The 24,077-nt window shown below is 36.3% G+C and overlaps 1 protein-coding gene across 5 annotated transcripts in view; it reads right to left on the bottom strand.

Annotated features, from left to right (window-relative positions):
• The window catches only part of INPP4B (inositol polyphosphate-4-phosphatase type II B), a 659,032-nt gene that overhangs the window by 126,024 nt on the left and 508,931 nt on the right, over positions 1-24,077 (bottom strand). For all 5 annotated transcript variants that reach the window (XM_072976523.1, XM_072976505.1, XM_031692309.2 and 2 more), the window contains 3 exons: positions 20,885-21,015; positions 20,409-20,513; positions 11,419-11,527 (listed from right to left, as the gene is read on the bottom strand). In XM_072976523.1, coding sequence (XP_072832624.1) covers positions 11,419-11,527; positions 20,409-20,513; positions 20,885-21,015 — 345 coding nt within the window. The remainder of the gene's footprint in view (positions 1-11,418; positions 11,528-20,408; positions 20,514-20,884; positions 21,016-24,077) is intronic.

The following is a 24,077-nucleotide window of genomic DNA, read 5'->3' as shown; positions in this document are numbered from 1 at the left end:
TACTCCTCTGTGAAGATTTGATGCAGTAACACCCTAACCAGGTCCTCCAGTCCTTTCCCACCTAAAACATTTCTCAGCTCCATCCTGGACCTTATCCATCCATAAGCCTTAATCAAAGCACAGAGTGACCTACGTTACAAGAATAGAAACCAGTCCCAAACACAAGGCAAAGGTAAATGTCCCCTCGACTGCAAATGGCCCTGAGGGACATTTTTAGGGGTGATGGAAATGTCCTAAAATTGGATTGTGATGATAATTGCACAGCTCTATAAATTTACTAAAAATCATTGAACCATACTTTTAAAATAGGTCAGTTGCATGGTATGCAGATTATACTACAAAGGCAGAGAGTAGAGTGGTGGTTCTCAGGGTCTGGGGCAAGGGGGAATTGGGGAAACGTTGGTCAAGGGAAATAGAGTTTCATTTACACATGAGGCACATGGTCTGGAGAGCAATGTACAGCCTGGTGACTAGTTAACAATGCTGTATTGTATTCTTGAAATTTGCTAAGATGGTAGATTTTAAGTTTTCTCACCACACACACACATACAAACACACACACACATACACATACACACACACACACACACACACACACAGAGACACACAGACACACACACAAAAAGAAAAAGAAAATGCTAACTACGTGAGATGATGGATAGGCTAAGTAGCTGGATTGCAGTGATTATTTCACAATGTGTACATATATCAAAACATCAAGTTACACACCCTGAATATATAAACATTTTATTTGTCAATTATACCTCAATAAAGCTGGGGGGGGGAAGCAAATGTTCCCAACATATGATACTACAGTGCTGGTGATTATGATTCTGCGATAAGAACTCAGGAAAACAGAAGGTATATTTATAAGCCACTTCATTTTTTTCCATTACATCCAATGGTATTTTTATGGCAGGTCTCTAATAAAGCCAATGGTTTATACTGTAGAATTTACACTAACAACCCAAGCCTCTTTCTCCTTCTCTCTCTCTCATTTTAATAGCTAATAATTATTGGGTTCATACTGTGGGCCTAGAATTGCACTAATTTCTGTGCAAGGATTATTTTATTTAATTGTGACAATAACTCTTGAGGAACAAATATTATTCCATTATATAGATTTAGAAATTGAAGCTGGGTAGGGTAAGTAACTTGGCCTAGAATATTCAACTGATATAGATGGGAGAACCAGAGTTTAAGTGCAGGTCTCTATATTTCACAGTTTGAACTCTTAATTATGTTTTACTACTTTATAAACATGGTATTGATCCATTTTTAATTTGGAAAAATTATAATATCATAACTAACAGAGGAAACATCTTTTATTTAGTAACATAATGGTAGGTACAGCATATAATAGTAAGATAAAGTTAACTGAAGTTTTCATCTTCTAATTAAGACAAAGCTCATTTGAGAAGATGGATGATTTTATTTCATGACACAGAAAGGGCAGCAGGGTTTTACAAAGATAGTTCTCTCACTCTACAACTAAATAAAAAAGAGGAGATATAGAAAACAAAACTATCCCAAAAGAAACAGGACTCCGTCTGTATCTACTGGTATCTATCTAAGGAAACTTACTACCTTTCCAAAACATTCACCAATATCTTTAGCTCGATATCTTCTGTGTATACATAATTTCATGTTTTCCTGCAAGCGTGTTTTTTTTGCATATTATTTTATTAGCATTAAAGGCTATTATTCTGAAAATGTTTCAGAAATAGATATCAGATTATAAGATGAAAGATTTTTTTTAACTTTTTATAGGAAATTTTTTTTGTTGAAGTACAGCCAATTACAATGTGTCAATCTCTGGTGTACTTTTAAAGTACATCTCTAGACACCTCATAATCTACATACTAATTGAAATGACAACATAGTGTTCCACTTTAGTGCTGCAGAATAGCTTGCTCATTTGTGGTGTTTCTAATATTAATATTTTACTATTATGAATAAAATCCAGGAACATCTAAACTATTTACTTTTTTCCTTTATTACTTTTATTATACATTTATTCCTAAATAAGTGGTTTTCCTGAGGTGTATTTGGGAGGGCTGCAGACAGAGAACCAATAAGGCTGGAGTCTGGGAAATATTTTTACTGACTACTATACAGTAGCAGATTAAAATCGTAACTGATTTGAGTGCAAATCACCATGTTAAATCATGTGTTTTTAATAATACAGATAAAGTAATTTACTTTAAAAACTCTATTTTCATAAAAGCCGAGAAAGAATTGAATGAATCAACTCTGTAAAACTTTTATCCATTTAAAAATATTAAAAATAGCAAAATCAATTCCTAGAAAGGTCATTCGATTTTTTGATATCACACAGTTAAGATTATGTGTTTTATTTTCAGACACTGCTCTCTTTCCCAAATTTATTATCTCTATAAATTCTAGCATCATTTAGCAAATTTATTTTCATTTACAATTAAAGTAATTTTCTCTAAAGGAAAGATTTAATTTTTAGGAAGTCTAAACTGTTGCACTTTATACAGTGTTTCTTGCCTAAGCTTCAGATCCTACTTTGCATCACAAGCTTTTGGATAGGCGATTGGAGAAATGTTGCCAATTTTTAAATGTTAAAGTCACCTCCATATTACTAATATTGACTCAAATTTTAGGGTTTTTTTTTATGAAAATCATCACCTTTCCCTCTTTCAGAAGTATATTTTCTCTTCCTAGTGAGGCACAAGCCAACACACTCTAATCCCAGACAACTGGCCGTTTTAAAGCCTACAAGACATTTACCACAAACACCCCTATGTTTCTGTTACTTATACAGACACGAGGATCTCTTCAGGCAGAGTAATCTGCTCTCCCTTCTCCTATGGCAGGCAATGCTTTCATGCTTTTCATTTACTCCCTCATATAACTTTTTTGTTCAATGCACTTAACAAGTTAGTTCCCGGGAATACAGACCCAGTCCACGCCCTGGTACACAGAGTCTAGAGGGGAAGGGAGACAATTTGGTGTGTCTGCACACTGGTGGCTAAAAGCAGATGTGACCCCACCAAGGAGTCATCGAAGGCTGCGAGGTTGAGGAGGTTCAGTCCGGTTCACCGTGGAGGGTGGTGTGAGAGGAGACGATGGTGTGCACAGTGGAAGATGAAGCCGAGCACACATCAGGGCCAGATTATACAGGAATGCACTATGCGCCTTGTGCTTTATTCTCAGGCAAGAGGCAGCTATAGAATGTTTCAAATTATGAAATCACAAGGTTGTTATTTTGGAAATATTATTCCAACCAAGGTGAGGAAAATGGATTAGATGAGAGCCAGCCTGGAAGAGGGAGAGTGACTAAGAGATTTGACAGCAGAACATTTAAATGACAGTGATTCTAGGGTTTAGGATCATCCTAACCATGATTCATTATTGACACGAATGACTTCCTCAGAAGTAAGAAGGTAGAAGTGACAGAATTGATTTTATTTTTTTTGAAGTAGAAGCAAGGGAAGAAAAGTAGGCAAGGATTTTTCAGGTGTCTAAGTTGAACATATAAATGGATGATGGTGTCTTAATTAAGGAAAACAACCCCCAAGAGAAGTTTGAGGATAAGGGGTGAGAAATGACCGACTATGTTGACTTTGAGGTATTTGGATGATACCATTCATGTGGAGCTGTCTGCCAGATGGTTGGAAATACATGTCTGAAACTCATGAGCCAAGCCTGGGCTTAGCACAGAGATGATGTATGAAGCCCAATGCTCAAGAGTATGTGGGCAATTGGGTATCTGTGCACACTGATGTGACTTTAGTGGAGGCAGTATGGCAGCATCTCTAAAATGTCACCACTTCAACTAAGTAATTCCACTTTCAGAAATTTTATCAAAAAGAAATACTCATACAATTTCAGACACATGAGAATAAGAATACAGGTATATCTTGCAAATATAGACAGTCATAACAAAAATCAGAAACAATCTAAATGACCATCAACCGTGTTGATTAGATAATTATGCTACATTCCATCAATAAAATCCTACTTAGCTTTTGGAAAAAGAGATTTATAGTTTTTGAAACGAAAAGTTGTCAGAACATTTTCTTAAGTGGAAAAAAACTTGTTTACATGTTTTACATAAATAATAGCTAATCTACTAAGCCTTCATTATGTGCCAGGTACCATTATAAATGTCTGGTGCACATGAAGTCATCAGATCTTCAGAACAATCTTACAAGGTAAGCAATATTATTTCCGTGTTACAAATGAGGAAACCATGGTTCAGAGAGGGGAGGTAATTTGACTACTGTCATAATGTCAGTAAGTGCCCAAGCCAGGATTCCAATCCATTCTAGGAGTGGAGTCCTATGAATTATCTGAGATTAACGTTTCTGCCTTGCCCCAGAAATGGAGGCCAGAAAAATTAAACTGAGTTATAAGTCAAGAATGTTACGTTCCCATAACCTGAGTTTGTAAACTACGAGTCATGATCACTGAAAACTCAAATTGTTTGATACCCAGAAGAAACTGTATAGGGAAATACATTAGGCTGTTCAGATTTGTTTACTCTGGGGAAGGAGAGCAGAAAAGGTAGGCTTTTCACACTATATGCTTCTTTATTCTTAGAATCTGTGTACTACAAGCAAATTTTATTTTTCCATATAGTTAAAAAGAGAATGAGGGAGGAGAAAACCTGCATTATAAATTCATTTCGGATCAGATGCAACTTTGCAAAAATCCTTTTATTCTCTTACATTACATTTAGTTCGATGCTTTGTAAGTGTCATCATTTAGTCTGTAGAATATGTCCCAGCCTTAACAAGGCTATTTAATTATTTTATTTTCTCCCAACTCCAAGTGGTTGATGTGTAAGATTTGTTGCTGTGTACAGGGAGACACATATAGGGAAGTGCACATGGATAAGAAAGGCCAGGTACACAGTTTTGGCAGACCCAGCATTGTATTTGCTCCAAAATGAATCTAGCTGAGAGCTAAAAGTGGTCAAGGAGGAACTGACTCACTGGAAGAAGGACATATACCTCCAAGGAAATCAAATCATAATCAACACAAAATTAAATTGCCTTCTCCTTGAAAATGACATAATCAGCTACTGGATACAGTTCAAAAGGGAAAAAGAAAAAGGAATGGATAGGGCTTTTATTCACACTTCCTCTTATTTCCATAGAGTCTGTGTGATTTTTATTATACTTAATTTAAAAAAATGTTGGTGCTATCAAGTGTTTTTTTTTTCCAAAAGAGAAAAATATATATTTGAAAGTGAACAGGAGGTGAATTTTAGCTGTAATCTGTAAGACTGATATATTTAAAGATACAAGCTTTGGTGGAGGGGGCATGACTTCCAAAAACCAAAGACACAGAAGATTTTTTAAATGGAGAGAACTCAATTTATGTACTTTGAAGAAACAGTCATTTTAATTCATTTTGAATTTTTCAATTTATAATTGAAAAAATAGAAAGATACAGATTACATGTGTAAAAACAACCTGGAAGAGGCTGTACCAACGTGCCCCCAGTGACTGTCATGTTGAAGAGGGAGATATGGGTGATTTTAATGTCATTCTTTTGACTTGTCTTCACTTTCCAATAAACATATTTACAAAATTGGAAAACTGTCAATAGAAAGTCTTTATTAAAATTGTATACTACTAAAAGATCAACGATTTCTACTTAAAAGATATATGACAGTATACACGGATTTTAGTACATGTGCTGCCAAATCAAGCACAGATAGATGGATCTAAATAGAGTTATGAGCTCAGACTCTGAACTGCTCCACCAGTGAGGGACAGAAAAATTTCCGAGGGCAATCTAGAGATCAAGCCGGAAACAGAGAAAGAGCTCCAAGTAGGAGAAAAAAGAAAGCTGGCTCAAAATCAAATCAGGAATGCAGTCTTCTTGCTTTCACTGAACATTATCTGAATTACTCATTCCCTTTCAAAAAAGGAATGAGGATCTTTGTCTTAAGCTTGAACGTGAAGGGTCTGAAGACAAATATCTCTGTAACTACTGCCTAGTTTGCTGATATGTCTCTGGAGAAAGTACAAAATGGGAAGAGATGGAAAACTCTGAAGGTTTTGCTTAAATAGCTCAGCTTTAGACCACTAATGAAAACTGTTAACTTATGTTTTGTCTTCCCCCAGTTAAGCAGTGGTTAGTGATTCTGTCTGAAGAGTGAATTTTAAAGGTAGCGGTATGATTTTATGCCTGTCTCTCCCACTTCTGGTTTATCGGGTGCCTGCTTCACTGTAGGCTACAGAGATGCGACAGCTTTCCTTTTACCCAAGAAGCCTCTTATTTACACTAGACAATGGGAAAATGTCTACTCATATTTCTCCTTTTTTTTCCTTAGAAATTGTGTAACTGTTGTGGTTGTATAACCACTGACCTCATAAAAGGTAAGGCTGGTTTGTTTAACTCTTCGTATTTACTGTTTTGTTTTCTTTCAGGAAACTCCCCCAAATTCTAGCACGGACTCAGGTTGTAGGCTCAAGGACAGCCTGCAACATTTCTATCAGTCAAACTTTAGTTTGTTTGCCTCAGGACTTTTCTGAATTTTTTTTTCCTCTCTCTTCCATTTTAAACTGTGGGGGAGTCAATATTGACCATGGGATCTGGAGCAGATTGAAGTTGGGGGGTGGGGGAGTGGTGAGAGGAGGGAAAACCAAGGCAGACACTCAAGGCAGGCATATGACATTAGGACCTCCGCTGGGAGTTTGCTCTGAGCCCACTCCTAATGTGGAGGCAGATCACAGGGAATTAATATTCCTCATTAGAAATGAACGCTGCCCCTCACTGGCTTTTTTTCTTCTTTACAAAGATGCTTGGTTTTCATGAGGTTGCTTTTTATCTTAATGAAAGGGCTGTGCTTTCAGGTCATGATCCTTCTCAGTGAAAGTTCTGGCTGAATCTGAGGTTCCTGCGGAAATTAGAAGTGATCAAAGCAGGCGAAATATGTGTTGTGGTAGTTTCCCCCTTTCTTTTAAGTAATACTAGATGTAAAGCACTGATTCGTATTTTGAGGGAGGATTCCACAAGCTTTCAAACAGTGTTCAGGTAAATCAATCCAGGAACACGTAAGTGTTTGCTGAACAAATGAATACATAGGTTACAGACATCCAGGTTTTGGTCTTTTAAAATAATATATGAATAATTAGGGGTTTTGGTTCTCCTAGAAAAGCCTCATGTTTAAAGCGTGAATAGCTCTATATATAATATGCTTGGTTTTATTCCTTTGTGTTACTCAGGCCCAAGTTCTTCCCAGATCAAAATGCTTTCAGTTTTATTCTCACCTTTAGTTCCATGTTACAATGATTTAATAAGTTTGAGAGTTTCAAGCAAAAATTTCCAATAAGTGTGATGTAAGGCTTTTCTTCTTTATTGCAACAAACAGTCCTTTATGTAGATTTTCTTTCCTTCTGCAAAAACTAATTGAGGTCCTATACATTTTTTAAGTTTACCTCATCTGTGTCGCTATTCCTGTTTCTCTTCTCCACACCCTTCATCTGTCTCTCCCAGCACTACTCACTTACACCTGCATCAGTGGTTCTTAACTTGAGCCACACGTTAGTCTCACCTGGGAAGCTTTTAAAATTTACCAATGCCTGGGCTACATTCCCAGGACTGACTTAATCTGTCTGGGGTGATATTCTGGCATAGATAAAATATAAAACTCCAAAGGTGATTCTAATGTGCAGCCAAGGTTGAACACCCCTGCTCTATATATTGTTGACCTATTGCATTATGATTATTTTTTAAACTTCACTTCCCATTGCAGTTTTCAGCACTTTAAGTCAGGTTGTATCTGACTCATGAAGTTCAACGCCTGTTGAACTTGAGCTATGGAATAAGGCTTGTGGGCTAAGTATGCTGTGGAACATGCCAGAAAATCCAAAATTCAAGAGAATTTTGTCTATTAGTTAAGAGAATTTCAAATTGTTATGAAAGTATTGGACGAGAACAAACCTAATGCACCATAACTGTGACCTGAGGAAAACCATAAGGGTAGTAAAAATAAAATATTAGGACAAAGAGTCAGATCCACTGAGAAATCAGGAAGACATAATGGAGAAGGTGGAATCTTAGCATGGACCTTGTGCAGAATTTTGAATAGCATTATGTACATGGTTTTTGGCAGAAAGAAATAGAAAATAGTGGGGAGATAAGAATAGAAGAATTTCTTGCAAAAGGAACACAGCAGGGAAAGGGGAAAGGTGAAAAGTGAAATCCACTAAGGGAACAACACTTTGTATAGCATTTAAGAAGCTCTTCAGGAGAAGGAGGCGATGAAGGTCGAAAGTCAGTGCGGTGAAGTCATGGAGACTTTGTCCAGTGAATGAGCGGGACTCCCTGAAGGTTTCTGAGCAGGGAGTAATGTATTAAGACATTTGTGCTTTAAATCTTCCTAATTAATTACCTTGTAGCCTTTAAAATACTTTTTAAAAATGTGATCTGATTTACATTATATGAATACTATAAGCAAGGCTTTCTTATGTTAAAACCCTTTTCATTATGTGGTTAACGTATTCATCGAACAGTAGATCACATAGATTACGTCTGTTCCCAGATGACAATATTTCATTGGCTTAGCTGAGAAGAAAATAAATGAAAGTGAAGCGGTAATAATGGCTGTGGTAGTTGCCCTAGAAAACTGGTCTAAAAGAATAGGTTATCTTTTTTGGGGGGGAAGGGGTAGTTATCTAAAGGAAGAAGAGGCGAAGAAAGTTTCCTTCACTTAATGTGATTTTCTGCCCTGCCGAATGTTAATGAGTACTTATTTCATAGAGCCACATTTACTTCTCCATTACTGCTTTTGACCGACAAATGCAATACCCGTTGCTGAAAAAACCCGCAGAAAATGATCTGCATAGTGTGATATCATTTTAGGCTTAAAGTCTTTGGTCAGATTAGCGCTCAGCTTGGTGGACAGGCTGATCCCATGTTCATCTGAGTACTGCCTCTGCCTCCATGTTTGTCCCACACCACTGCCCTATGATCTAGGGCAATTTTAAGATCTACACCAACTTATCGTTTTAATTTAAAAAACTGTATTTCATCAATAAAGTCATTAATAAAGCAATGGGATATATAATACATATGAAAAACCTAAAGCAAATTAATGCTTACAAGCATTGGCCATACTTTCTTTTTTTATTTTAAATTTGATCCCAGAGCTATATGTGTATGTGTTTATATGTACACAAACACCCCAGTGAGAAGTGAAGAGCAGCGAAGAACTTGGATATTCATGCAGATATTTAAAACTCAAGAAATAGTCGAGTCTACACCTACACCTCAACATATGTCTCTGCCAGTAGCATACAGTAGTATTTAGTGAAATTATAAGGGTAGGTTCCATGTTTCACATACCAATGCTTTATATATGCTCATGTAGATTTGGTGCACCCTGTGGACAGTTTTCAGTCTTCTCATTGTGTTATGCATTTAAAAACTGGATTGAGAAAAATAGGGAATTCTCAAGGTAGAAACTTCCAGTTCCAGATGAGGTGGAATAAACACAATCTATTTTACTTTCCCCACTAATCATACCAAAAAAAACACCAAACAAAAACACACTCTGGACAAAATATATAAGTCATTTTCAGAACATTCTAAGAAGTGGAGGAAAGAAGGCAGATTGCCTAGGAGCCTCAGGACTGAAGAATTGATCACAATGTTTCTTTTTTTTTCCCTTGCCTCCTATATATCCCAACTTAGGAGCTAAAGAAGCCCCCAATACAGCAAAATGACAAATAAAATAGCACCCAAGAATAGCCAAAGGACCAGTAAAAAGGTTGCCCAACAGAACAGAAAACTTTTAACCATAACTGCCTATTCTGAGGTTGAGTATCACAAAAATAGCAATGCCCTTCCAGTCAAAGGATGGTGCAACGAGAGGTCACTGAGAAACAGCCCCCCTAGTGAAGCCCATGAGCAGGGAGCCGTATTCCGCTCCTATGCTCATTTTCCCAAAGGGATGGCATCCCTTTTCCAGTGGGGTCTGTCACTGAACTGACTTCCAACCTCCGTGAATTAAACAGAAGGTGCCCCTCCCCAGAGTCCCCAGTTGGAACTCTGACTTCCACCCCCTACTGCAACTATACGGCAGCAGAGGCACTTTCTGCAGCAGAAGGGTTTGGGCAGGAGGGTGTGACCATTAAGGACTAACCCAACCCGAGAGAGTTTCTGTGCGGTAGTGGAACAGCTATTTATGACACTCATGGTGAGGATTACTCTAATCTACACCTGTAATAGAATCTCATAGAACTAGATGGCCTGCTCACCAAAAACAAACAAACAAACAAACAAACAAAAAACGAAACCAAAACCGAAAACAAGAGCCACAGTTGTGTTAACAGTACTATAATAGTACAAAGTCAATGTCTTAAAAACAAGAAAGACAAATATATATTTATGCACTGATATACCAGTATATTGGTTAGACAATTCTAACTTATTTTCAATGCTTTCTTCCTGAATATCTGGACACCAAATAACAAATGTATTATGTAATAAATGTGATAAAACCTTTTAAAAAAACGTTCTGGTTTTGCCACTCAGATTTTCTAATACTATTACTAAGCCAACTGTGACTAAAGAATAACTATTTTCCCCCTAACTTTCAATATTTGCATTCTTAATCCAAGAAGAGTAACTGCTTGAAAAGGAAAGGAAAGTTACCCCTTCACATCTGGATAACCCTCTTTTTGACTTACAGGAGTGTAGTCATAACCAGAGGATATTACAGGATAAACTCGGTTGGCATGTGTGGGATAAACTACTGATGCAATATTTGAAAGTAGCTAAAAGCAAAACAAAAAGTTGAGAAAGTATCTAAAATTTATAAATAGTAGTGATAATACTTTGCTTTTTGTGTCATGCCTTTTCCCTAAGGAATAGAAAGCTTCCTCTTTTAATCTCATCACTTAAGTGATAAAGTTCTGTATTGATGGCTCTTTTTCAAATGGCATAATTAAATAATAGGGCAGTTAAGTGCCTTGCCTCAGGCCACAGTGGACATCACTAGCAGCATAAAAGTCATAAAGTAGGACTCATGTTCTCCATAAAGTGGCTTCACAGTTAAATTACACTATGCTTTTAGCTAAATCTGAACACCATCCCATTGAATGAGCAACAGTTAATCCTAGAACACTATCTATGTTTTAGTAGCATGGTTTCTACCAAAATGTTCTGCCAGCACAGTGCTAGTGCCACTCTATAAGCAATACACTCAGTCATCTCAGTCATTTGGTTTATTCTAATTTAATTTCTGCTTAACATTTGTTTGTTTTCTTTTTCTTTTTCTTTTTTGAATTCAACAACTTTTAAGTTCCTGAATGGGTGGAGATGTCAAGAACTACTCATTGTGACGGACCACGCTTCTTTATCCTAACCTTGTACACAAACTTCCCCAAACAGAAGGCAGAATCATTAATGCATCCTGTCATCACTTACTTTCTTCTTTCCGTTTCGAATCTATGGAGCAGTTTTCGAAGACCGCCATTCTTAAATCCCTGAAAATGGGCAGCTGGGGCTCCCACGGTGATGACATCGTAGAGGGCATCTGGAACGGGAATGGACAAGGAGATGAACGCTTTGCAAGCATTTATCTCCAGCATGCTGTTTGCACTGAAGCATACACACTGTGGGAAGTTGGAGACATTATTCTGTTTAATTCTGCAGGAATAACTATGAACTTGTATCTCAAGGGGGCAAGAGGAGCTAATCAATCTTTCTAAAAGCCACCTGTGCACCTAAACAAGTTATAGTATTTCCTTGATTTATGACTACATCTTAATTATATGCTACTGTGTAGAACAGAATGTTCTCTCATTCTTCTGTAGACTTACTGAGATAACATGTTAATTGGTCTTTTGTGTATTTTACTTTACTTAGTTTTGCATCATTTAATTTGCAATTATTTCGAAATTCAACAATAATGAACAATCTTCCAACCAAAATTTACAGAGAAAAGAACCAAAATATTAATGCATTTTGACTCAGGGCAGAACAGTACTAGTGCGTTAAAAAAAAAATCTATACAGAGTAGTTCCTGCCTGTATCCTAAATCTTACACTATTTTGAATGTATGCAATTGAGTTTTGCAATTTACTTAGGTGACACAGAAAGAATATACAAAATGTCTCTTGATCTATTTTCCAGTGAGATACTTTGTTTTTTTTTAATAAAAAATCCATACATTTAAATTGAAACTCAGTCCTTTGATCTTGAAAGCCATCAAGTTTGATACATATTAAGTTTACTGCTTCAAAACACGCCATCATTTTTACATTCTAATGAAAACTGTCCCCATAAGAAGGAAGACAAGGTGAATGCCCTCTTGTTAAACCACAGTTTATTTGAGAAACCTAATTTCATAATAGAACCTTTTCAAATTGATTTGGTATTGACACCATGGTTGTTTTTCAGACCTCATTTACAGGGAAAACATACATTATTTTATTAGCCTCAGGTATACACCATAACTTCTTCATAGTGGTTAAATCCAAATGCACATGAAATAGTTTTTTTACTTTAATAAATTATGTCTTCAAGTGAAAGACTTCAGTAGCACCCTGAGAACTCAAGGTCATAAAACACCAGAAACACAGCTCAAGCAAAACCATGGTAGATACTGAACCATCACGTAATAGACTGCTGGAGTGGTAATCTCTTGCCCTCCTAAAATATCATTAATAAACTCGATGTCATCTTTTCTTAAAATAGCAGCATATTAGACTCATGTGAAAATTTAAAATTTCCGAGGCCAGGGGATTTTAACCTAGGGCTAAGAAAAGGGGTTAAAGTGTCCATGAATAGATGTGAAGTGGATTAGCGCACCCATTCTACTTCATGGAAAGGGGTCACAGCTTTCTCAAATGGTCATGAGATCACCCAAAAGTTGCCAACATTAAATTCCAGTCCATCTTCTTTTATCTGATGAGAAACCTGATGACCTTAAGAAGTTACTGGGTTTGTTTAAAGTCTCGAGGACCTTACACCCAGGGGCTTCTGCCTTCTAACCCAGGGATGCAGAGGCAGTGGTGTAAGTTACTGACTGGACCCTGAGTCCCTGGCTCCGGATCCCAGCTCTGCCATTATAAGTTGTGCAGTACTGGGAAAATTACCTAACAATCTCTACATCTCAGTTCCTCAACTAGAAAATGGAGTGGAAAAGTAGTTAAAAGAAGTAAGCATTCAGTATGTATTATCTATGATTATTTTCCCTATAGGAAGTAATCCTACCAATTAAGCAAAGAAAAGTGGTATTTTAACTTTTGCTTATTTCTCCATAAAAATAAACTTTTCAGTCTGAAAAGGAAAGTGATTCTGGGGCTCAGTCTTCTGAATACGATCAGTTCCTGCATTAATTTGAACTAAATGCAAAAAAAAAATCATCATAATGCTGCAATGAAATACACTGCACTTCTGCTAAAACCAGCAACACCAACAATATACCAAAAGAACTATAAACTGTATCTACAGGTCCCACCAAGCCCAAACTAAATGTTCTAACTGCATTTCCAAAAAAGTTGTCCATGGCCTCTCCAATACCACTCAGCAAAAGGGCAAGAATGCGGGAAGGGGAAATCTGAGCGGAGAGAGTAGTCTTAATTGATGGAGATTAAAATGACTTACTTTGCAAAATTTGCAAAACCATCTGACCACAGACTTGTTGCTGGGGCCCTTTGTGGAGTCTTGTAAGGAGGCCCACACACATGCAGAGCCCTGAACTGAATTTTTGTTAGCTTCATGGTGAATCTGCCTCAATTTATTCATAGTTTCAAGCAGCTTCCAAAGCTACTTTCCAGGAACAGAAACTTTCTGTTCCTTTATTCTCTTTATTCATTTCCTTCACTGCTCTTGGGAATTCTAGTCAACTTGAAGGAACCAAGAGACTTTTAAACAGCAGGTAAAGGAAAAGAAGCAAGTTGCTCAAATACTCTCCATTCAATAAATAACTGATAATTTATTTCTAAATCTAGACGGAGGAGCTTGCATTTCTTGAATTAATCTCTAGTAAAGAACTTCCGAAGTTATGAACAAGCTCTCTCATATCCAAAGTTCTGACTTTTACTTCTTTCCATCCTATTGTTTCTTCATGAACTCATCCCATTTAGAGTTTTAACACTGTATTTTTACCAAAGGCTATAAAATCTCCATCCCTGGCTAGTCCTGACCTCTTCCACACTAAGGAATCCAGTTCTTAAGCTGCCTTATGAACATCTCTGAATGTCAACCAGCTACTAAGCTTAGCTTTCTGACTCTTCCAACCTGCTCTTCCTCCCTCGTTCCCTGTGACCAATTTAGATACTTCATTTCTTTAAATATTCCAGAGCAACATCCTGAAGATTTCAAGATCATTTTAAATTTCTCTTTTCCTCTCAACACTATATCTGATCAGTTCTAACCACTCCGCCACCAAAGTTTTATTCTCTCTTATCCATGTTAACCATCTTTACCTTAATTCCCATCTCTCTAACTTCTTGTCAGGATTGCTACTGCCTCTTCAATCTTGGCCTCCCTGCACCCACAGGGTAGAGGATCACTTCTCCTATATGGGTGGCCATGCAATCCCTGCCCAGAACCCAGGCTCTGGTACTCATATCCCTCTTCAAAGATTTCAAATATTAATAGAAGAACATGCAAATGTTTCAGCATCATGCATGTTTTAAGTGCCCAGTGAATGTCAATAAATAAATAAATATACAAGCATTTTGAGGGTCAACTCAGTTTGTCATATTTGTCTTCAGATCATACAGGGAATTACTATTCTTAACTAAAAAGAAATACTTAGATATACTATCCAGAAATAAACATATTAGAATATATATATATAATATAGAATGCATATATATATATATATATATCTCCAGGGGATGGGAATGAATTCATCCATTCATATACCCACTCATAGTTCATATTCTATTAAATAGCAGAGAGCTTATGATTATCATATGCAAAAGAATGAAATTAGACCCTTACAGCATGCACAAAATAATCAACCCAAAAAGGACTGAAGATTTAAACATAAGACTGTATGCTTGCAAACTGTATACTTGATGAGATTTTGTAAGAAACTCCCACAACTCAATAGTGAGAAAAATTAATAACCTTAAAAATGGGTTAATGACTTGGATAGGCATTTTGCCAAAGAAGACATACAAATGGCCAACAGGGATATGAAAAAATGCTAAATGTCATTAATTATCAGGAAACTGCAAATCAAAATCACAATGAGATATCACCTCACATCTGTAAGGGTGGCTATTATCAAAAAAAAAAAAAAAAAAAGATGACAGGTATTGGCCATGATGGGGAGAAACATGAACTCTTGTACATTGTTGGTGGGAATGCAACATGATGCAGCTGCTATGGAAAACAGAATGAAGGCTCCTCAAAAAATTGAAAACAGAACTCTCATATGATCTAGCCACCCCACTTCTGGGTGTTTTTGCAAAAGAACTGAAATCAGGATCTCAAAGAGATATTAGCACTCCTGTGTTCACTACAGCACTAGTCATAATAGCCAAGACACAGAAACAGCCTAAACATCTATCAGCAGGTGAATGGATAAAGAAAATATGCTACATACATACAGTGGAGTATTATTCAGCCTTGAAAAAGATGGGAGTTCTGCAATATGTGACAACATAGATAAACCTTGAGGATATTACAGTAAGTGAAATAAGCCAGTCACAGAAAGTTAAATATGGCATGATTCCACTTATATGAGGTATCTAAACAGTCAAATCCATAGACTCAAAGAGTGTAATAGTGGTTGCCAGAGGGTGTGGTGGGGAGAGAGAAATGGGGACTTACTAATTAAAAGGTGTAAAGTTTCAAACAAGAGGAATAAATTCTAAAAATCTGCTGTATAGCACTGCTATCTACAGGGTCTAAGACAACAACTGAGCAGTGATATTTGTCTCATTTTAAAATTTTCCTCATTTTATCCTGCTCATTAAATTAGGTATCTTTGTGAAATGAATAGCCCTTAACCTTCAGAGTTTTGGTACTAGGAGATAATTATAAAAATCTAGATGGGCATTTTATTTTCAAGAAAAGTTAAGCAAAATCATTGTAAGGTCCTTTTTTCTTTTTTAAAAATTATAATCTGCATATCATCTTTCTTTGATATTTTATATTTCAAAAATTCCTTGCTTTATGAAGATGGTATCTGATACACCATATTAGGAAAGTTGAGTTCAAGCCGTTGAGTGTAATCAAGCTAAAGATGGTAGGTTGGTTTGAAATTTAATAATAGGGCTGCCTCATAGCCTTTTAAAAGCCATTTAATAATAGAAATGAGATAATAAGTCTATTTTTTTCCCAGAAGATCTCTTTAAAATTCCTACAACTATAAAATTAGTGCTGATGAAAAGAAAATGTAGACATGCTGATCTCATTTCAAGGAACAATTTAAGCATAATCCCTGACTTTCAAATGGTCCACAAAATGACTTCAACATGAATCACAAGACAATAGGGAATTTTAAGGGAAGTCTGCTTCAAAAGAGTCCAAGCCATTTGGCATCATCATTAAATACATCTAAAAGGTAATTACACTTCACTGAAGAGATGATACACCCAAACTCTTGACAGACAGAAGTCAGGGTGCTCCAAATAGCTCCTCTTGTTTCTTCCTTCCCTCTGTGTAGAAATCAGAAAACTAAAGGGCAGAGAGGTTAGCTGACTCATTCATAGTTACACAGTAAATCCTGGCCAGTGATGCACCTGATTCCAACTGCAGCCCTATGATATAATAGAGTAGGTTCCTTCTGTTTTCCTTTTTTTCCTTCTTCCTTCCTTCCTTCCTTGCTCTCTCTCCCTCTTCCTCCCGCTCTGTCTTTCTTTGCTATGTACTATAATACAATACTATACATACAACATAGAAAATAACTTAAACATGGAGTAATATCATAAGAATCCATAATTTATCATATTCACAAACTGATTTTCTATGAAAATAAAATGTATTGAGTTCTATGGGAGAGGGAACTTTTCTTCTTAATTTCAGGGATTTGTGTTATTGTTGTCACTGCTGCTACCATCTCTGTTGGAGTGGGAACTCTATTCGTTGCATTTAAGTAATGAACAAGGATAAAAAATTAACTTAACGGGTCTGGGGGCACCTGAAGTTAAATGGAGGTTATTTCATTTGTCAGTGTGAAACATGGTGACATTAGTTCTGCTCAGTTGCTTGTTTCAAGAGCTAGACATTAGCCTTGTGATTTGGTGAATCTGCCAGCTATTGTTTGCAAAGCTGCCTCTCCAAATATAGCAGGCATATTAATCAAATGTGGATAGATGCAATTTACTAATGGTAAGAATGAAAATAAATGGAGGCTACAACCAAATAACTCAACAAATACCAAGGCTTGGCCAATCTTACTTGCATCATTACCTTGCAAAATGTTGTCTGTCATTCAGCTAAACAGTCAAATCAGTAACCATGGATCTTAAATAAATTTAACCGCGATTCATTTAATCTCCTAAATACATGTTATATAAGCAAGTAGAAAATCTGACTGACTACCATCTATAACTTTCAACCATTTTATTTCACAAATAAAAAAACTGAAGTTCAGAAAGGTTATCAGCTTGGTCAGAATAGAAGAAGTAAGTGGCAAAGCCCCAAAATTCAGTCGTTTTCAATTTCTATTATAGTATATAGTTGGTGGTCTAGTCTATAGAACACCTACTTGATCTGAATTTCAATTTAAAATAAGAACTTTCAAACTTACCAAAACATAAATGTTTTTAAACTTACAAACTTAATATTTAATGGTATACATATGACATGCACATCGTATGTATAATACATGAGTAGCCTTAGGGAAAATTAATATGTAATAGAATTCAGGACCTTTGTATTAATTCATGGCTGTTAGAATACCTACTCCTTTCCCATGTTTTCGCCTTAGGTCTTCAAAAAAAGGAACCGTTTTTTTTTCCCCCTGAAAACTGCTGCATCAAAAATCCTCTAGTTGCTGAATTACACCCTAGTTCTGTAACATCAAAATCTTACTCTTTTCTCTGCTGCTTGCTATTTGTCATCACAGATAAGACATTTTTGTATATAGCCTAATGTGGGTTGAATTGTGCCCCCCTAAGAAAGGTACTTAGAATATCTTCAGTTGTCAGTTTCTTCTTTTCACATTGGAAAAACAAAAACTAAATGCCTTGTATTTACCTCCGTTCGCTCTAGTCTGTTTTCGGATATTACCTTGGAAAAAACAGCATAATGTGAATGGTTCTTTCATTTTCAAGAAATAAGTATAAAGCAAAAGGCCACTTAGATAATAATTTCTCTTCGTTAGGTGGAAGTATTTTCAAGATTATCACCAAATATTTGAATGCATATTTCAATATACATTCATATCAACTTGGCCCAACAAATGATCTAGTTTGATGATACTGCTATCCATGGCTGTAACCTGAGTCACCCTACTCTCTTTTTTTTCATTCTATCCATCATTGAATACTTGTTTATGACAATGTTTCCAAAATGCTGCTCTTAAATCATCTTCTCTCTAAATGTGGCTACTTCCTTAGTTCAAGATTTCAGTGTCTCGTAATAGGCTCTTAACTGATGACTTTTCTCCAATTTTAACAGTCCTGATAAAACTGACAGATCCATTTGTTTCAGTGAGGGCAAATTCTACAGGTATCATAAAAACTCTTACTGTTCATTCTATGTGTTGTACATGCTTTTAATCAGAACAGAACAACTCTGCTTAGAAAGATCAAATAACAGACTTAAGCCATATGTAAAATGGTAAAGCTGAAATTCTGTTCCATTCCAAAATATATAAATTTTTTACTATATCATTAAAGTCTTCTCATACCGGCAACTAGAGAAAAAATATGTTGGTTGTCAGATAGTTTTTAAGTATTTTAGCTTCTTTATTACTTGTTGATACTTTGGTTTGGATGATTTTTAAAGCCATTAGATGTTGTTATGTTCAAACTATTAACAGACACAGAAATCAAGGAAGGTTCCTGAATGCTTTAGGCTAATCCATCTCACTTTTATTTCAGTTCTTTCCTTTCACATAATTTTTGGTGAACAGGATCCAAGTTAAAATTTCAGGTAGTTGATAAGAGTTGCCAAAGAAAACAAAATTGTTTTATCAGAATGATTGTAACTACACTTAAACTTGTATGTTAGCTAGTTGTATAGACACCATCAGTATGTACAAACAGAAAAATTAATTTTTTCTAATTATAAAACTTCAGGTAATTTTAAAGCAGAAGAGAGATTTTATTTTCAGTTTTTAAAACCTGTACCCTCTGTGTTGTGATAATGGTTACAACACTGGGTGTTAAAACCCTTCTTCAGATATATCTGCGTAAGTTTGTACGTGTATGTTGATACACTTAGCATGAGGGATTTGATGATCTAAAGTAACTTTTGGTTTCCTATGAAGATGTGTACTAGTAGAATGACCATAACATATCATTCAAACGGGGAGACATCTGAGAGGGAACGGAGGTGGAGGGCAAATATGCTGGGCAGCAGGCATAATGTGGGCCTTTTGAGGTGAGGGGATAGCACAGTGGTAGAGCACATGCTTAGCATACACAAGGTCCTGGGTTCAATCCCCAGTACTTCCATTAAGAAATAAAGAAAAATAAATAAACCTACTCACCTCCCTCCTCAAAAAAAAAAAAAACAACAAAACAAAATGACAAAACAAACAAAATAATGTGGGACTTTTGTTGATGAATAGGGGAAGGCAGTCACCCTAAATATACACCAGAATTGATACAACAATAAGTTAAAGAAAAAGGGAAAGGAAAGGGATATTTTAAAATCCATTGCATTGACAAATGGCAAGGAATTACATAGAGTGGCAATGAATACAACACCCTATCATTCACTCTAGAGCTATTCAGGTATGTTATGAAAATCATACATATTTTCTTGAAAAGTGTATCTCACAACTGAGTACATCAAAATACTTTACCACCTCCTGCCTGACAAATCCGCATCTCACAGGAAAAAGGGTGATTCTGTTGACAGTCACCACGAAGTCAGAGAAACAGCATAGGAGTCCACCTATGGTTTCTCTGGTTTATCAAGATAGGTGCAAAAAGAATAAGACTTGTTTTCCTTTTAATTTTATTTTTTAAAATTCAAACAGCAGCAAAATTGGTAGCTGTTAGCTATCATTGATACTATTTAAGAAAACTAATACTCATTTTGCATACTCACCTGTAACTCAGTTCAGGTGTCATATTTACAAAGTATTGCCCAGAAATACAGCAATAAAAAAAAATAGTTTCTCTTGTAGTATTTAGGATCATTATTTGCTTAAATTGTTTCATTTTCATCTTTATATAACTGTTAAATTTTTAAATCCGGACAATAGTCAAGCTTTTTAAGAAAGAACACACTAACATAATTTGCTCATTTTTCAAAAGAATATGATACAGTACCTTTCAAGTGAGGGCTGTGTACATGCATTCTTTGTAGATGTAGATTTACCGGAACAAATTCTAATGTTTTCTCTCCTTTGTTGCTGCTTGATTTGAAAGAGGACCCTAGGTGGAAAAAAAAATTGAACATTATTAGTAAATAAATAATGTCTGTATGTGTGCTCACATAATTTGAAAAGTACACTTGACATAAAAAAATGTTACAAGAATTTCAGAAAGAAAAACAGATCCTGTATGAGTTGCTTTTCTTAGAAATTTAATTTAAAAAATTCTCAGTTATTCCTATAATGATGCCATGAGGTAAAATAGTGTAATTTTTTCTTCCTTGTTTTTCATGCCAAGATGGTAGAGTTGGAAACAAAGATTTTTTAAATCTTGGCTCTTCTATACCCACAACAACATTATTTATTATTGTTTTTATATAACATACATGAAATGCAATTCAGCTTGAATATGTAAACTTCTTGATTTCACACCTGTTTCCTTGCTAAGTTCTGTCAGAATGTCTTGGTACATATTCACCATTTGATCACAGTGAATAAGGACATTTTTTCGTAGATTGTCCCAGTGTGGAGATAGTTCACCAAGTTCTTTTAGCTCCTGGTTTCTATTAAGAATGAAAAAGAGGAGACAATATTTATTTTGATCTTAAATCCACAGACACAAAATGCTCAATCAAAGTCGCCAACCTAATAAAAACTTGATTCACTATCCCTTTTAGGAAAGCTCTGCGCACTTTTAGAAAAAAAAATCATTTTAACACAAAGGATGATATGAATAATTTAGGCCATATAAACATTAACGAATATCTGTATGTATATGTATGACTGAAACATTATGCTGTACACCAGAAATTAACACATTGTAACTGACTATACTTCAATCAAAAAGAAATTATGTCAAAGAGCAAAAAAAAAAAACAAAGGTTAACTTTACTGATAAAAATTTCACAGAGATGGCAAAGACTAAGGTATATAAAGAGAATATTTCATTAAAAAAAACCCCACTAAATCTCAGTAGAGAAATGGCTAAGTTCTAGGCTTTGATTCTCTAAGATAAAATAATGTGGAAAGGGCTACCTGACTATGTCTGAAGTAATCTAGTTTACGAATCATATGGCTGTTATCTTTTTAAAGCACACAAATAGTATGATCAGGTATGATTTTGTTGATCTCTGTTTCTCACAAGAGGACAATTTAAGTAAACATTATCTGCCTATATTTTGCCCCCTTTTTTATCAAAAGGAAGAGCTAATCAAGTCATTTAGATTTTAATTATTAACTTTTATCTAATTCTCTACCCTTTAGCCACGTTGATTTAAATCTTCAGAATGCCTTTTTAAATTACCATGATAAATGGTTTAATATGCTGCTTGGTTAGATTTCTTATTCATTTCTGTAACCTTTTACCAACAACATTTTCATGAGGCTAATTTAACCAGCAATAATGAAGCTTCTCTGCTATTTTGGCTGTGAAACATGCTAAATACCAAGCTAATAAATTCTGAAGATGTAGAATCCTCAGCATCCTGTTTGTCGCAAGAATAATGGATGGTGTGCAAAATGTGACTTGCTTTCAAATGTTTGTAGCCGCCTTTGTTTTGCTTCAATGAGAATTTGACTCAGTACTGCTGCAGCTCCATCTGAGGTCTTCACCATTTTTGTGAACCTTAATCTCATTCTCAACTTTCCCACAGGTTAGCTTTCATCACATAACATTCGAGGAGAAGTAATTAATCCATAGACAATGAGAGCAAAGGAAGTTTGTGACCAAAGGGGTGTTAGGAGGGAAGGCTGAAGAATTGGAGAGTCAAGTTCTCTGTGTGCACTCAAGTGGCAGGTATTCAAATTCAGAAAAACCTACAACCCAGACAAACAGAAAATTCCCAAAGCTCGAGATGTCCAAGTCTAGAAGAACCTGGACAACTAGATCAAATCTGAGGTAGACAGCAAACATCAACTTAGTATGTAAGGTTTCAGAATTTACTTCCAATATACAGTTATAACAGAAAGACCAGCTAAGCATTCCTACTTAATACTAATAAATGCACCACGGGTTTACAATTTATGTTGTCTCTGAATCTTTATCAGAAATAATAATTAAAAGGTAAGTGGTGACAGAGGGAAGGAGCGAAGCCCTGATTATGGTGTGGGATCCTGGGGTGCTGGACACTTCCTTGCCCAAGAGAAATCTGACAGTGTCGTCAGGAAAGCTTAGTGTTCTGCAGGGCGTGACAGGAGGGAAGCTGGGAGGAATCTCTAAAATGGTGTTTTAAATGTATTATACTCCTCTAATACATCAAAACTTATATACAGGAATAGATGAGACCTGGCATTCACTGCTTGTTTGTTCTAAGAGATGACATTAAATAGACATGTGCTGAAAAGGACAAAAAAACCAACATAAAGTTTCTCTGCATTAAAAAAAAAGTTCAAATATAGGGGAACTATAGAAAAAAGATGTAATAATGCAGAGTAGAGTAATGAAAAAGTTGTAAAACAAAATGGGGCAGAGTCAAAATGGCAACTGTAAGTTTTTTTTTAAATGAAAGAAATTAACTACATTAATTAATTAAAATAGGTGAAGAGAGAAGACCATCGGGTGCACCCAAATCAGTAAGCTTTTCAGCCAGGACGGCTAGGGCTCTTTAGACTTCATTTTAATTTGTCACTCAATAAAGAAAAATTTTGGAGTTTAGGAGGCTTGTTTTGCACCACAATCCCAGTTCTCTGGAAGGCAGGACCTGTGATCAAGCAATCCCAGGTCAGCCAGAGAGAGTCAGAGAAGCTGCAGGCAAAAAGAGAAAGCAAACACAGGATGGTCCATTAACACGCTGGGCAGAACTTCACAAGAAACCACAGCCAGTTACTTGGCCAAGTGGGATGACTCTAGGGACGTCATATGGAATCTTTGCACCTTGGGACAGCTTGTTAGGTGGAGGAAGAGACGTTTATGTGCCAATTCCTTACCATCTTCTCTCTTTCACTGGTAAAGATTCACCCTGTGGGACAGAAAGTCCCCCACACTTCCAGTAATATCATCTGTCTCCTCTGGGCAGCCACTGGGGAAGCCATACCCCAGTGGAGACTGAACGTTCCTGGGTCTGGTCTGGTTTAAGACATGGGTGCCAGAGCCATTCTGGATCTTTCCATGGCAGATGCCATTGGGGGTATGCTAATGGCTAGTCTTCACCTTGAAGGATGCTGATAAACTGCTGGCATCAGGAGACAAGGTGACAATGGTGGCAATATCTGGGGCTCTCTGTGGACCAAGTGGTCAAACCTTTAAGACATGTTGGGGTTGAGCCAGCATAGAAAAGCACATAAATGGGGCCCGGGACAGGCAACCTCTTGCACAATTCACTTGCATCATTTTATGAAATCCAGATATCATAGAAAACAACATTCTTCATCTTCCCCAAGAGGGAAGTTCAAGTACAACCCTTCGAAGTGGTGGCCAGTTGCAATTCCCCAAAGATTTAAAGAGAGGTAGTGAACCAAGTACAGTATTCAACACTCCAGCTGATTTGGGGAGCCTTCATTGATATTCATCATCAATCTTTCCTACCATTGATTCCAGATTTGCCTCGTACTCCACCAGCATTCAGCTGGTCGGTGTTGCTGCCTTGTGAGGTTACCTAGACCTTAATCCCAAGGGATTAGGGCCTTT

Source organism: Vicugna pacos, chromosome 2 (genome assembly GCF_048564905.1).
Source record: "Vicugna pacos chromosome 2, VicPac4, whole genome shotgun sequence".
Taxonomy (NCBI): Eukaryota; Metazoa; Chordata; class Mammalia; order Artiodactyla; family Camelidae; genus Vicugna; species Vicugna pacos.
The sequence above is the reverse complement of the archived record's forward strand: the minus strand, read 5'-3'. Positions and strand labels throughout refer to the sequence as shown.